Source organism: Anabrus simplex, chromosome 1 (assembly GCF_040414725.1).
Source record: "Anabrus simplex isolate iqAnaSimp1 chromosome 1, ASM4041472v1, whole genome shotgun sequence".
Taxonomy (NCBI): Eukaryota; Metazoa; Arthropoda; class Insecta; order Orthoptera; family Tettigoniidae; genus Anabrus; species Anabrus simplex.
In genome coordinates this window covers 844,275,641-844,289,837 of record NC_090265.1, presented here as the reverse complement: position 1 = coordinate 844,289,837, position 14,197 = coordinate 844,275,641, and the positions used below count along the sequence as shown (strand labels likewise).

General features: G+C 43.0%; 1 protein-coding gene across 2 annotated transcripts in view; it reads right to left on the bottom strand.

The window, feature by feature from the left end:
• Positions 1 to 14,197, bottom strand: part of Hacl (2-hydroxyacyl-CoA lyase) — a 115,181-nt gene that overhangs the window by 74,949 nt on the left and 26,035 nt on the right. For both annotated transcript variants that reach the window (XM_067136416.2, XM_067136417.2), the window contains exon 2: positions 4,549 to 4,775. In XM_067136416.2, the coding sequence (XP_066992517.2) occupies positions 4,549 to 4,775 (227 nt within the window). The remainder of the gene's footprint in view (positions 1 to 4,548; positions 4,776 to 14,197) is intronic.

Sequence of the window (14,197 nt, the reverse complement as noted above, 5' to 3'; positions counted from 1 at the left end):
CAACAGTGGGAAGCTTCAGTGTTTGGTTTGCATGCAAATAGTGTCTGTGCCGAAAGAGTACAATGTTAAACGACATTACTCAACAATGCACGAGAAAAAGTATGCAGCATATAAGGAAAAAGCTCGACACGCACTGGTTGCAGACTTCAAAAGGAAATTAAAACAGCAAACAGGTATGTTTGGTAAAGTCTTACAAAATCAGTCGTCTTCTCTGTACGCATCCTACGCAGTGTCGCTTGAACTTGCAAAGGCAAAAAACCCTTCACTGAAGGCAGTCTTGTTAAAAAGTGTGCTATGGAAATGACAAAGGCTTTTGGAGATGATAAAGCTGAGAAATTTGAATCAGTGCCACTTTCCAACCAAACAGCACAGAGAAGGGTCACTGATATGGGAGAACAAGTAGAAAATGCGCTCATTAAATTGGTTAAGAAAAGCACATATTTCTCGCTATGTCTTGATGAAAGCACTGATCAGTCAGCGACTAATATTTGTATGCACCATCTTCGAAGACTTCAGTAGTAAAGAGGAGCTATTTGATGTCTGCTCTCTTCAAGGAACAACAAAAGGGAGGGACATTGATGATGCTGTTAAAAGAACTCTCAATAGAGTTGGAGGCTTTAGAAAATGTTCAGCCATTGTGACAGACGGAGCGCCAGCAATGACAGGGGTGAAGACAGGACTGACGGGATTGCTAAAAGAAAATGGCGTAACACATCCAATGATCCACTCTCTCATTCACCAGGGAGTGTTGTGTGGGAAATCAATTAAGAAAATGGAAGTTTTTGAACTTGTGGTTACAATTATTAATATGTTAAGAGGTGGAAATCGAACCATTTTGCATAGAAAATTCAAATAACAGTTTTTGCTGGAAATTGACGCAGAATATGGAGACTTGCTGCTGTACAACCATGTAATGTGGCTGAGTGAAGGAAAGTGCCTTCAACGTTGTTTTTTTTTTTTTTTGCAGTTCGCAACGAAATCCCCGAATTTCTTAATAAGTTTTTATCGTCAGATACCTCAGAACTAGAAGAGAAAATTCAAAGCCCAGAGTTTTTAAAGCAGTTAGCTTTCCTAACAGATATGACAAATTACCTTAATGCCTTCAAACTGAATCTTCAAGGAAGAAACCATGAGGTGTCAGGAATGGTGGGAACTGTAAATGGATTTCGAAACAAATTGAAAATTTTCAAACATTCTTTAGAAAACAATGAATTGACTCATTTCCCCTGCTGTCTATAATTAGCGGCGGAGAAGGACTAAGAAACCATACATTTTTCAGATTTCAGTTCACACATTCAAGAGATCATCGAAGACTCCAACACAGGATTCAAGGAAACTGAAATTCTGAAAAGCAGTATACAATTTTACATGAATACTCTTGGTGCTGCAATCGAAGAACAAGAACCAAAACTACAACTTGAGCTGTGCGATATACAAGCCGATACGTTCCTACAGACAATACAAGAAAAGGATCACGTTTTTTAAACTGCTACCCAACGAAAAATACCCAAAGTTAAGACAATGTGGACTAAAAATTATTTCAATATTTGGGAGCACAGAAATATGTGTAAGTGTTTTTTCATCTATGAAATTCATTAAAAATCAATACAGAAGTCGACTTTTAGATTCTTCCTTGCTGCATCTTTTGAGATTGATGATGATGATGATGATGATGATGCTTGTTGTTTTAAGGGGCCTAACATCTAGGTCATCGGCCCCTGATGGTACGAAATGCAACAAAATAAAAATCCAAAATCCTCCACTGACCAGAATTCAAAACGTGAGAACAAAAAATGAACAGATGGATATGAAGTTAAAACAATCAGTGGATCCGACCTGCAATGTCTCAGACTCAGAAACTGACGGAGAACAAGAGTAATACTGACCAAGGGACTGCTTCCGTAGCTCAATACTGCATCAATGATGCTTGTAAGCTAAAGGAGTCCAAAATTTAGGTTATCGGCCTCTCATAATGGTACTTATCGCTTGGAACGTAGAACCATGGTATTTGACATGGTGCGATACTACTCAACAGTATCGTAGACTCGCGGTATTCCACACATTATGGCACTACTCACAGGTAATGAAATTCACACAGGTAATACAGACCTATGGTGTTTCACACATAGCGGCGCCATTTACAGGCAATGCAAACCTATGGTTTTCATCATGTAACTGTACTAACCACAGGGACTCGTACTATTCCGTGGTGTTCCTTATACAGTGGGTACTAATCATAGGCAAGCCAGAACCCTGGTGTTGCTCACATAGTGCTACTAATCACAGGTACCGTAAAAACATGACCGCACGGTGCTCCTGATTGCTACAAATCACAAACCTATTTCGTACCTAACGTAGTAATACGCGCAAATAATAGCGACCCATGGTGTTCCCCGTGTGGTGGTACTAATCACAAGTAGTTTCATGATTCTAATCCAACCACCCCCTTGGTCGCCCCCTTTAGTGGCCTCTTACGACAGGCAGGGGATACCGTGGGTGTATTCTTCGTCTGCGTCCCCCACCCACAGGGGGTTGTGTGTTTGGTCCGCAAGAGGTGTTTTATTTCCCTCAAGTCCGTCGGCAAGCCAGTTAGGACCCCCCTATCCGCCACCTGGGACGCGCCACGTGGGAGAATCACCTCTCCCCCTGCTACGCCAGCGTAGTAGGTTCGTGGTCTTTTGAGATTAGCAACAAAGCTGGAGGTAGATGCAGCTGATCAACCACTAAATTATGCTTATTTAAGTTTTGTTTTGACTACATTATTCATTTCAGTTATTCTTAAGGTATTTTTTTTCAGTTTGCAATTCGTCAAATATTAATTCAAATGTACTGTCATTGTTGGGTACTCTTCTTCAGAATTCAATTGCCCTGGGTATAATAGTGTTAATTTTTAATTTCACTCCTTTATGTTGATGTACAATAGTGTTTTATGCAATTAAAATTATCAAACCTTCATTTCAATTGAACTATGAAAATTATTTCATACTGGTACCTCTGTTCTATTTGTAGAATTTTATGAAAATTGGCCTAATATTAAAGTGCGGCCCACGATCATACCTAAGGTTTCCAATGTGGCCCTCGAGTCCTTACTAATTGGAAACCCCTGTTCCAGAATCTATCTGTGTCTTCCAGGTCTTTTTTGTTTTGTCAACAACTTGAAGCATGTGCATTGACTAGTGTATGTTTTATTTGCACACCGCAGGGATAATAGGCATAACCTATCATTGACAGCTTCAAAATTTGAGACTGACCTAAGGATTCTGGTGTTGACAGCAAAAGCTGTACCGAAGATAGGGGTGTTTTTCATTACTCTCTTATGGGATTTGCTCTTGAAGAACCAATACCCTTTAGACTGAAACGTATCTTCGTCACTGAAGCGAGTTTCTTGCAGAGCCATTAATGCGATTTTATTTTCGAGGAGGGCATTGGTCAGCTGTTTCATCTTACCAGTTTGTATTAGACTGTTTGTGTTGAATGTTGCCAAAAAAGTCTTACATATGGGTTTCAGCTTTCGTGACTGTCCAGGATTTCCAAGACGCTCTGACTCGTCTTTAGCATAATGTTGCACCCCCCCCCAAGAATCCGAACAGGATGCATGTGTCGCTTGTCGGCGACAGTGGATTTCTTTGAAAAGTTGCCACCTGGGGTATTAACTTCATGTCTTTGTTTTACTATCATGCTTGAGAAGCTTTAGCTTAGCTTGGAGCAAATTGCTCATTCTGAATACAACCAAGGTTGTTAGCCCTGGAGGGCCTCAAGATGTTCTCCGGCTGCAGGCAGGGATTACCTCCTTACCCGAATAGTTACGGTTTTCCCGCCAATACTCAGGTGACTGATTGCAGTGGTTTATCACTGGGCGAAGGGATAGCCTCATCCCTACGCCACGATTATTATTATTATTATTATTATTATTATTATTATTATTATTATTATTATTATTATTATTATTATTACAGCTGAGGTTCAATCCTGAGTTGGATTTTCACTTGAAAAAATCATGTGGTGGCAGGAAGGATCTTTTACCTTAAACCTCTGCCTAAAATCCAAAATGAGCCAGGGTGGCTTCAGCAATCCTAGAAAATGCTGTGGTGGTGGTGGTGGTGGTGGTGGTGGTGGTGGTGGTGGTGGTGGTGGTGGCAGTGGTGATTTAACAACCCACTAACTATTCTTATGACTTTTGAAGACACCAAGGTGGCCAGAAATTTGTTTTGTTGGTAAATCTACTGACAACAGGCTGCTGTATTCAAGCACCTTCAAATACCACTGGACTGAATTGGGATAGGATCGTAACTACAAGCTTGGCTTCAGAAAGCCAGCGCTCTACCATCCAGGCCACTTAGCCATGCTAATGAAGAGCAAGGAAGGCAACAACCTGGCATAAGAACTATGCAAATAAGGCAAATATGAAAACACACAAATAACATTTTGTTCTCTAGAACTAACATTTATACATTAATTCTTCAACTGCTCATTTTTATTTTTTATTTTTTTTAATTTTCCGTATTGAATATTATGATGTATAGTTCTCCATATTACAGAGCAACTAACCAACAGTTGATCTGGGCATTGGCCATGCCACCAGTAACATGAAGTAGTCCAGGTCCAGACACAACGAGGCACACGCCTGGCCGCTTAGTAAGATAACCCACAGCTTGGGCAGCATAGCAGGCAGCTTGCTCATTCCTCATTCCTACATATTGCAGGCCAGCCTGTTGTAAGGCCATACTCAGCTCTATCACAGGAATCCCCACGATACCAAACACATACTCCACACCCTGAAAAGACAAAACAGCTATCATAAATGAACAAAATCAACATAAATATGAACTACAGTATTATACATCAAGCTGAAGAGAGTTTAGTGTTCATTATACAGATATAAATATAAATCAGTGGTGGAATAATTATCCTTCATTGCTAATTCTCATCATAATCATCATCATTGGCATTCACTATCTGGCAAGTATACACTGATGAGTAATTAATTTAGAGGTAACTGCCATTTCAGAGTAAAGATGCTGTGATCAACTAAGTGAACACAATACAGTAGTACAGCGTGGAAGATGACTACAATGTCGGGAGGCCATGTACTGGTAGTGTAACAACGGAACACAGGTGGGTTAGACACAACATCTCAGCGAATTTGATCGCAGCCACATTTCCATTGCCATAAATATGGGCCGTTCGATCTCTTAAATCATGCAGGCAAAGGGCTTTCCACATCACATGTCAAAAGTGAACCAGAGTACGTGGATTCAGGTTAAACCACCGTTACCACAATGTGCAATGTATTGATGACGAGGGTCACTGTCAACTAGCTTGGGTGGTAAGAATAGATAAGCAGGCTGCAGTGCATCACATCACTCTCACTGGACAACAACAAAGTGTCAGCAACCATACCATCCAGATCCATCTCCTCAAAATATGACATACAAGCGTAAATATGCTTACTTCACATCATAAGACACATAATTGACTTGGGCAAGGGGACACTGCCATTGGACTCTTGAGACATGGTAAAATGCCATCTAGATGGATAAGTCAAGGTACCAGTTGGTACATACCAAGGTAGTGTATGAGTGCATGACCAAGAACAGTGTTCTCTCCAGAAATTTTTGTCAGCGGATAAAATTTCAATTTATTCCCCTGAGGGCATTAACAATATTATTGGATAGGTATTGATTGCAAAATCGAACTATTTTTTGTGTTATTATCACAAACTAGACATAACAGAGTATTTTGAACTTCTCATTCATAATCATGAAACATGGGGGGCTTACTACCCAGTTGCTGTGGAGAGCCATACAGGTTTGTGATGTCATTCGAAATCGAGTGCTCGCATGCGATTCCATGCTAATGAAGATACCGCTCCCAGATGACATTACGCAACAGTCAAGCTAAACATTTAAACTCGGATGTAATTGATGCAATTATGCTGACAATAATGATTTATCATTTTAATCTGGAGCACACAATGACTCAAATATGTATTAATATTATGTAACGAGCACACATTTAGGTTATGTTAGCTGGGCGATCTGCAAAAACAGCAGGACGGTGCGCACATTAAAAAGTTCCTAGGGAGAGCACTGAAGAATATGAGGCACAGAAGCCCTCTTTATCAAGAGGGTAGGGTACCAGGGGTACACCTTCCCCGGCTATTTAAACTGCAAGCCTTCTTTAAGGCCATCTATGGCAATGGACGTGAACTTGTATATAAACTTCCAAAGATTTTGTCGTCTACCGTTAGATGGCTAGACCATCAATTTGTAACTACTTAATAGGGCATTTTGTAATTGGTAAATCTGGTTCTGAGGATTTGTTTTATGTACCGAAGTTGTCAACCCTTCAGCTGGTTCCTCCTCGATTATAATCTACCTATCATAGAAATATGTTCTCTTAGCCAATTAAAACCGTAGGTGTGTACAGAAATCCAGCCTATCAGAAAAGCGTACTGGAAGCTTCCCCTTATGGAACTATAAAAGCAGGGCACTTTAGGGCCATCTTGTCTTAATTGCTCCAGTGCTTGGGAATGCGACTTGACCTAAGGAAGGCAGGGGCGAGCCCTGCGTGAGGAAGATCCAGCGGCACAAGGTAATGGCAGATTTTACCTAGACATCTGATCACTCCTGCGGGTAGTTTGATGGGAAGGTTTCAACCTCTTTCTTTTAATGTAATTTTGTAAACTGGGTTTCAATGTAGAATTTTTGGCAAGTATGAGGTCTCTGGTTTTATTCCCTACTGGGAAATATGTAATGTAAGGGAACAAAGAGTAATGACCCTTTGTTGTTCCCCATTCAACCTTTCACTGGGTGACTAAAGTTTTCAAAAATTCAAAATTTTGTAAATCTTGTCTTGGTCTTAAATGTTTGTCCTTTAGTCGCACCTTATACTACAGGATTAGCCTCTGTATCATTGGCCATAAGCTCACTTAGGGTTTTAACAATTTCTATAAGATGTTCAGGTGTTTTGCCTCCTTGCATTTTGTTTAAGGCCAGTTATGTGCAACCATTTTCTTTTTCCATTTAGACCATGTAGTATGGGCAATTATGCTCCCTGTTTATTCGGTAACTGTTTCTGCCTCTTGGTTCCCTTTAGGAACAGTGCTTAATGTTAATGTAATTGTGGAGTAATTGATGAACACTCTAAAGTGAGGTCACCCAATCGGTTTCCTAGTATAATTTCTGTGTATCAAAGGAAAATGACTCCCTCTGCGAGGCTAGACTATGGTATTTCGGAGCTCAGACTCCTGAGTAGTGTAATTTCTTGGAGAAAATCATGCTCTTGTAAAATACTGTACCTGTCAAGAGCAATAATGCCCTTTTCCATGTAAATGAACTGCCTGGTAATTATCACAAGTTTTTGTACCTGATTTTCGGACTTCTAAGTCCCTGATATTGTTAGAGCTGACAAGCTCATTAATAATGTGTTCTAGTTGTTTGTTATTCATTCACATTTCCTATCTCTCAATTTTAACATACATACATTATCATTATAGAATGTTATGCCTTTCAGCATTCAGTCCCCAAGCCTCTGTGAATTTACTAAATGTCGCCACAATCCTCGATTGGCAACTAGTGTTGTGGCCTCATTCAGTTCTATACCTATTATCTTTTAATCGTTAGAAACCGAGTCTAACCATTGTCATCTTGGTCTATCTCTACTTCTCTTACCCTCCACAGATGAGTCCATTATTCTCCTAGGTAACCTATCCTCCTCCATTCGCCTCACATGGCCCCACCACCGAAGCCGGTTCATGCGTACAGCTTCATCCATCGAGTTCATTCCTAAATTAGCCTCTATCTCCTCATTCCGAGTACCCTCCTGTCATTGTTCCCACCTGTTTGTACCAGCAATCATTCTTGCTACTTTCATGTCTGTTACTTCTAACTTATGAATAAGATATCCTGAGTCCACCCAGCTTTCGCTCCCGTAAAGCAAAGTTGGTCTGAAAACAGACCGATGTAAAGATAGTTTCGTCTGGGAGCTCACTTCCTTCTTACAGAATACTGTTGATCGCAACTGTGAGCTCACTGCATTAGCTTTACGACAGCTTGATTCAATTGCACTTACTATATTACCATCCTGGGAAAACACACAACCTCAATACTTGAAATTATCAACCTGTTGTAGCTTTGTATCACCAATCTGACATTGAATTCTGTTGAATTTCTTACCTACTGACATCAATTTAGTCTTCAAGAGGCTAATTTTCATACCATACTCATTGCACCTATTTTCAAGTTCCAAGATATTAGACTGCAGGGTTTTCGGCACAATCTGTCATTACGACCAAGTCGTCAGCATAGGCCAGACTGCTTACTACATTTCCATCTAACTGAATCCCTCCCTGCCATTTTATACCTTTCAGCAGATGATCCATGTAAACTACAAACAGCAAAGGTGAAAGATTACAGCCTTGTCTAACCCCTGTAAGCCCCCTCGTGTGTGCTTCTACAATTGTAAGGTTACCCTCTTCAATTGAAGATCCTCTGCGTGGTGAGGGAGACAAGTAGCTCCTTTCTTGAGATGCCGAATGGAGCCCTATTGGATAACCATTCGGTATACAAGGAGGAGGAAGCTAAAGCACCACCCAACCCTAAGGTGTAACGCGATCCGTGCCGATGATGGGAGATGTATCTTGAACGGAGCCTTCGAGATACTTGGCGCCCTCTCGAAGTAAGTAGCTTTACCCTGGTATATGGGGCTCTGCCTGGGCAGACATTATATTTCCCTAGCTACTCGTGGGACCTAAATGAGTACCGTAGCTACCCATAAACTGGAGAGCCTCCAAGAGAAACACCAGTACAGCAACAACCGATGGGGACTCTTCGGAGATACCCTCGGATAGTACGACCTCGACAGTAAGAGAGCTCACTCTAGAGGTGGGCAATCTACTACACCAGAAGAAGAAGAAACAGCGCTCCGGCGCTGAGAAGAGGAGGTATAAGAAGGCTTTAAAGTCCCGGGAGCAGGCCAAACAGGGCCTAACTCCTGGAGCTGAGAAGCCTTCTACTGCCACGACAGCGACGACTGTGGGGGGATCCAATGGGCACAAGAAGTGGGACCCTGAAAAGGGCTATGCTTCTAGGGCACAGAGGACTTCAACCACCAAGACGCCAGTGGAGAAACGACTTCTGTCGGGGGCAACCCCAGAAGAAGATCGGCAGGCCCACAAAAAACCCAAGGTGGAGAATGCCAGGATAGCTAAAGCTGGGATCAGGATGGCCATAGTGCCTGTAGGATATCCTCACCAGCAGCTAACTGAGAAACAGGTGGAATCTGTGGAGGAGGCTATCACCAATCCGATAGACGAACTTCCGGAGCAGGGGCCCATTAAGCCTCAGTTCCTGGACTGCTATCTGTCGAGAGGTGCAGTCATCATTATCGCAGAGAATGATGAGACTGTAGCATGGCTTTCTAGTCTTGTTACAGTTATACAACCGTGGGAAGGAGCCAGGCTCACAATTGTGGGCATGGATAAACTCCTTTCTTATAAGAGGGTCATGGTCTGGATACCAGGAAAACCAAAGGACAATAACGTCCTTTTGGGAAGATTGGCATGCCAGAACCATGGCTTAAATCCCAACAGCTGGAGGGTCTACGACCGCAAGGAGGAGAAGAGAGATGTCCGACTTGTGGTCAGCATGGACTCCAGAGATGTGGAAAAAGTGGTAGGGAAGAAGATCTTCTGCGGGGTGCATGTTGCTACCTTCACCTTGGTGGAGGGCAAACGTGACAAGCAGAGGACCAACCCCACCACAGACAACACTGAGACCAGCAGGGGCGAAGAGCGGGAGCCTGGACAGGAATGGGGGCCAGCCAAGCCTCAGAATTCATCACGGGAGACGGAGCTGCACGTTCCGGAGACCGCATAAGGTAAAGTATTGCATGAAAGTAAGGAATGATTACTTTCATACAAGCAAACATACAACATTGTATAGTGGCCTCTAGGGTACTTATTAGAAGTATCCAGAAAGGCAGGTTTTTGGTCACCCTGATACAAGAACCCTGGCTTAGACAGGGGCTTATCATGGGACTAAAATGTGCAGGCTTCCCTCTATTCAGTGGAGTAGCGGAGGAGAAGCCTAGAGCATGTATACTAGTTAAGGATCATAACGCTTGGGCTATACCAGGCTTCATTACTAGAGACCTTGTAGCAGTTCTAGTGAGATATGAAGAGGGTGGACAGCCAAGAGACCTGGTTGTCTGTTCTGCATATTTCCCAGGAGACTCTGAATCTCCACCCCTGCCGGAGGAGTTCAAGAAACTGGTGATATACTGTAGGAAACAAGAACTTAACCTCATAGTAGGATGTGACGCCAATGCTCACCACAGCATTTGGGGAAGTAAACACACAAACCGAAGGGGAGAGCATCATAGAATTTCTATGTACAACTGATCTTGAGATCATGAACATAGGTGATACCCCTACCTTCATCAATAACAGGAGTGAGGGGATCATAGATCTTACCCTGGGTTCCATGGGAATCATACAAGAATTTAAAGACTGGAAAGTTTCTTTGGAGCCTTCCTTGTCGGATCATAGACACATTGTGTTTCATATAGAGGGCTCCTTTGAGATCCCATCTTATAGAAAACCTAGACGAACCAATTGGACGTCTTTTAGGGAGGACGTGATGAGGGGACTGGAAGGAGGACCCTCAAATATAATTAAGAACAAAGAGGAGCTGGAGCTCAGTGTGAGCTTTCTCACACAGACACAGGTTACCTCTTATGAATTAAACTGCCCAGTCATCAAGGCAAAAACAGTAACAGGAAGCTTCAAGTGGAACAGTTATCTTTAATATCTGAGGAGTCACACACGAAGACTCTGGAATAAATACACGGAACTTCAGGATCAAGAAAGCTTAGATTCTTATAAAAATCACAAAGAAAGTACAAGTCAGAAGTCTTAAAAAGACTTCTAAGAAATCTTGGAGACAGTTTTGTGACTCCATTGAAAGTCAACATGAAGAGGCAAGGCTTCATAAAATTCTAACCTTGGATGGAAGGGCAAGGCTGGGCTCATTGGAGTTACTTTCGGGTGGATATACATCCACAGAGGGGGAGACCCTGAACTTATTGCTTGATGCCCACTTTCCAGGTTCAGTAGTCACGAATAGTGAAGTAGAATCAAACGGATCCTTCAGACCCGATAGAAGTGGCTGGAAGGAAGCCGCAGAGTTTGTTACCCCAAGAAGGGTGAAGTGGGCATTAGAATCTTTTGCCCCTTATAAAAGCCCAGGAATGGATGGGATCTTCCCAGCACTTCTTCAGGTAGCGGACACGGTCCTTATACCATACCTGGTCAGAATTTTTAGAGACTGTCTCACTATGGGGTACGTGTACTCCTTGTGGCGTCAGGTGAAGGTAGTGTATATACCCAAACCCGGAAGGTCTTCATATACTAGACCTAAGGATTATACCAACATCTTTTCTTCTTAAGACCTTGGAAAGACTGGTGGATAGACATATCAGGGAGAAAGTATTAAGAGACTGTCCCCTGCATCCTCATCAACATGCATATCAACAAGGGAAGTCGGTTGAGACGGCACTACACCAGCTAGTTTCTAGGCTGAAGAGTGCCTTGGATCAGCAACAACTTGCTATGGTTGTATTCCTAGATATAAAAGGGGCCTTTAACTACACATCTTTGGGCTCCATAGAACTTAGTCTAGAGAGAAGAGGAGTGAGCAGGATGCTCATAAAATGGATTATGGCCTCACTGCAGGGCCGTCAAGTTCTGTTTACCCTCAACGCAGTAATGTTGAGAGCTAATATAGACAGGGGGTGTCTACAGGGAGGAGTATTATCACCAACATTATGGTGTCTGGTAGTGGATGAACTACTAACCAGGTTAAATGTTGGAGGAATTTACGCCCAAGGCTAGGCAGATGACATTAGCCTGATGGCGGTGGGAAATTTCCCCAGTACGGTTTCAGAGCTCGTACAGAGCTCCCTACATAGGGTGGAAAGATGGTGCCACGACACGGACTTGTCGGTTAATCCCGACAAGAATAGAGCTCGTGGTGTTTACCAGGAGGAGGAGGAGGCTAGACAGACTGTCAGAGCCTTTCCTATTTGGGAAAAAATTAGTTAAGACAACCTCAGTTAAGTACCTAGGGGTAATCCTTGAGGCAAAACTGAGTTGGAAGAAACAAATAGACCATAAGGTGGATAAGGCTCGCAAGATTATGTGGGCCTGTTGCAGGGCCGTCGGGAAGACTTGGGGCCTAGGACCTAAGGTGGTCCAATGGCTCTATACGGCCCACGATCACCTTCGCATCTTTAGTCTGGTGGCCAGGTTCGGAGAGTAAAACTGTGACCACCAAGTTAAACAGTGTCCAAAGACTTGCGTGTCTAGGAATAACAGGGGCACTGGATACTACACCATTATGTGTAATGGAGGCCATCTTAGGTCTTCCCCCCTTACATTTACATGTTAAGGAAATAGCGGGAATGAGTGCTTACCGCCTCTGGTCACTCGGAGGATGGTCTTTCAAGAATCCGAATAGAGGTCATGCCTCTATTCTTACAAGGCTTCACCAGATGTGCCCTACGACAATGATGATCAGGGACCTGATGAAGCCTAGTTTTAATTTGAATTATAAGTTCACAGTGGTGATACCCACAAAGGAGGAGTGGGCCGCGGATGCTGGGGCCCGTCTTAGGTCTGGGGGCTGTACATGGTACACAGATGGCTCGCGGACAGAGACTGGCACAGGCGCCGGGGTCTGGGGGCCTAAGACAAGGCTCTCCCTTCCCATGGGTAAATATGCTACTGTTTTCCAGGCCGAAGTATACGCAATACTGGCCTGTGCTGTATATATATGGAATATGCCTGGACATAGAAGATGCATCACCATTTGCAGCGATAGCCAGGCAGCGTTAAAGCACTATGCGCAGTTAAAAACAACATCAAAAATGGTATGGGAATGCCAAAGGATGTTAGATCAGCTGTGTGAACTTAGCTCAGTTACCCTATTATGGGTCCCTGAAGAAGCTGACAAACTAGCAAAACAAGGCTCAAAAGGTCCTTTCATAGGACCAGAGCCCTTCCTGGGAGTGTCACTCCGAAGCGTGAAACTGGTAATATCCCAGTGTACAAACCAGTCTCACTTAGACATTTGGAAGAGGTTAACCATAGCAAGGCAGGCACGTGAACTTATCAAAGGGCCTAGCCAAAGTTATAAAAAGGTCCTGATAAATTTGTATAGGACCAGAATGTGAATGGTAGTTGGACTGTTGACAGGCAACAATACCTTACAGAGACACCTACACATCATGAAAATCAGTCAGAATCCGATGTGTAGAAGATGCGGTAGGGAGGAAGAGACCTCCGCGCATGTGTTATGTCAGTGCGAGGCTCTTGCAAGCACTAGACATCGATACCTTGGCTCACATTTCGTGAGCCTGGAAGACATCAGGAATGCCAACATCCGGACACTGGTATCCTTTATAGGAGCACTAGGGCTGGACTAGGCAAACCCGTTTAAGGGACAGAAAGGGTCTTCACAGACCTATGTGTGGAGCCCTGCGAAGGCAGGGCTCACCCATTCTTTATCTATCTATATATCTAACCCCTGTAAGTACCCTGAACCAAGAACTCATTCTACCATCAATTCTCACTGAAGCCCAATTGTCAACATAAATGCCTTTGATTGCTGTTAATAATCTACCTTCAATTCCATAGTCCCCCAGTATGGCGAACATCTTTTCCCTCGGTACCCTGTCATATGCTTTCTCTAGATCTACGAAACATAAACACAACTGCCTATTCCTCTCGTAGCATTTTTCAATTACCTAGCGCATACTGAAAATCTGATCCTGACAGCCTCTCTGTGGTCTGAAAGCACACTGGTTTTCATCCAACTTCCTCTCAACAACTGATCGCACCCTCCCTTCCAAGATGCCAGTAAATACTTTTCCTGGTATACTAATCAATGAGATACCTCAATAGTTGTTGCAATCCTTCCTGTTCCCTTGCTTATAGATAGGTGCAATTACTGCTTTTGCCCAATATGAAGGTACCTTACTAACACTCCATGCTAATCTTACTACTCTATGAAGCCATTTCATCCCTGCCTTCCCACTATACTTCACCATTTCAGGTCTAATTTCATCTATTCCTGCTGCCTTATGCCAATGGAGTTTATTTACCATCCTTTACACTTCCTCAAGCATAATTTCACCA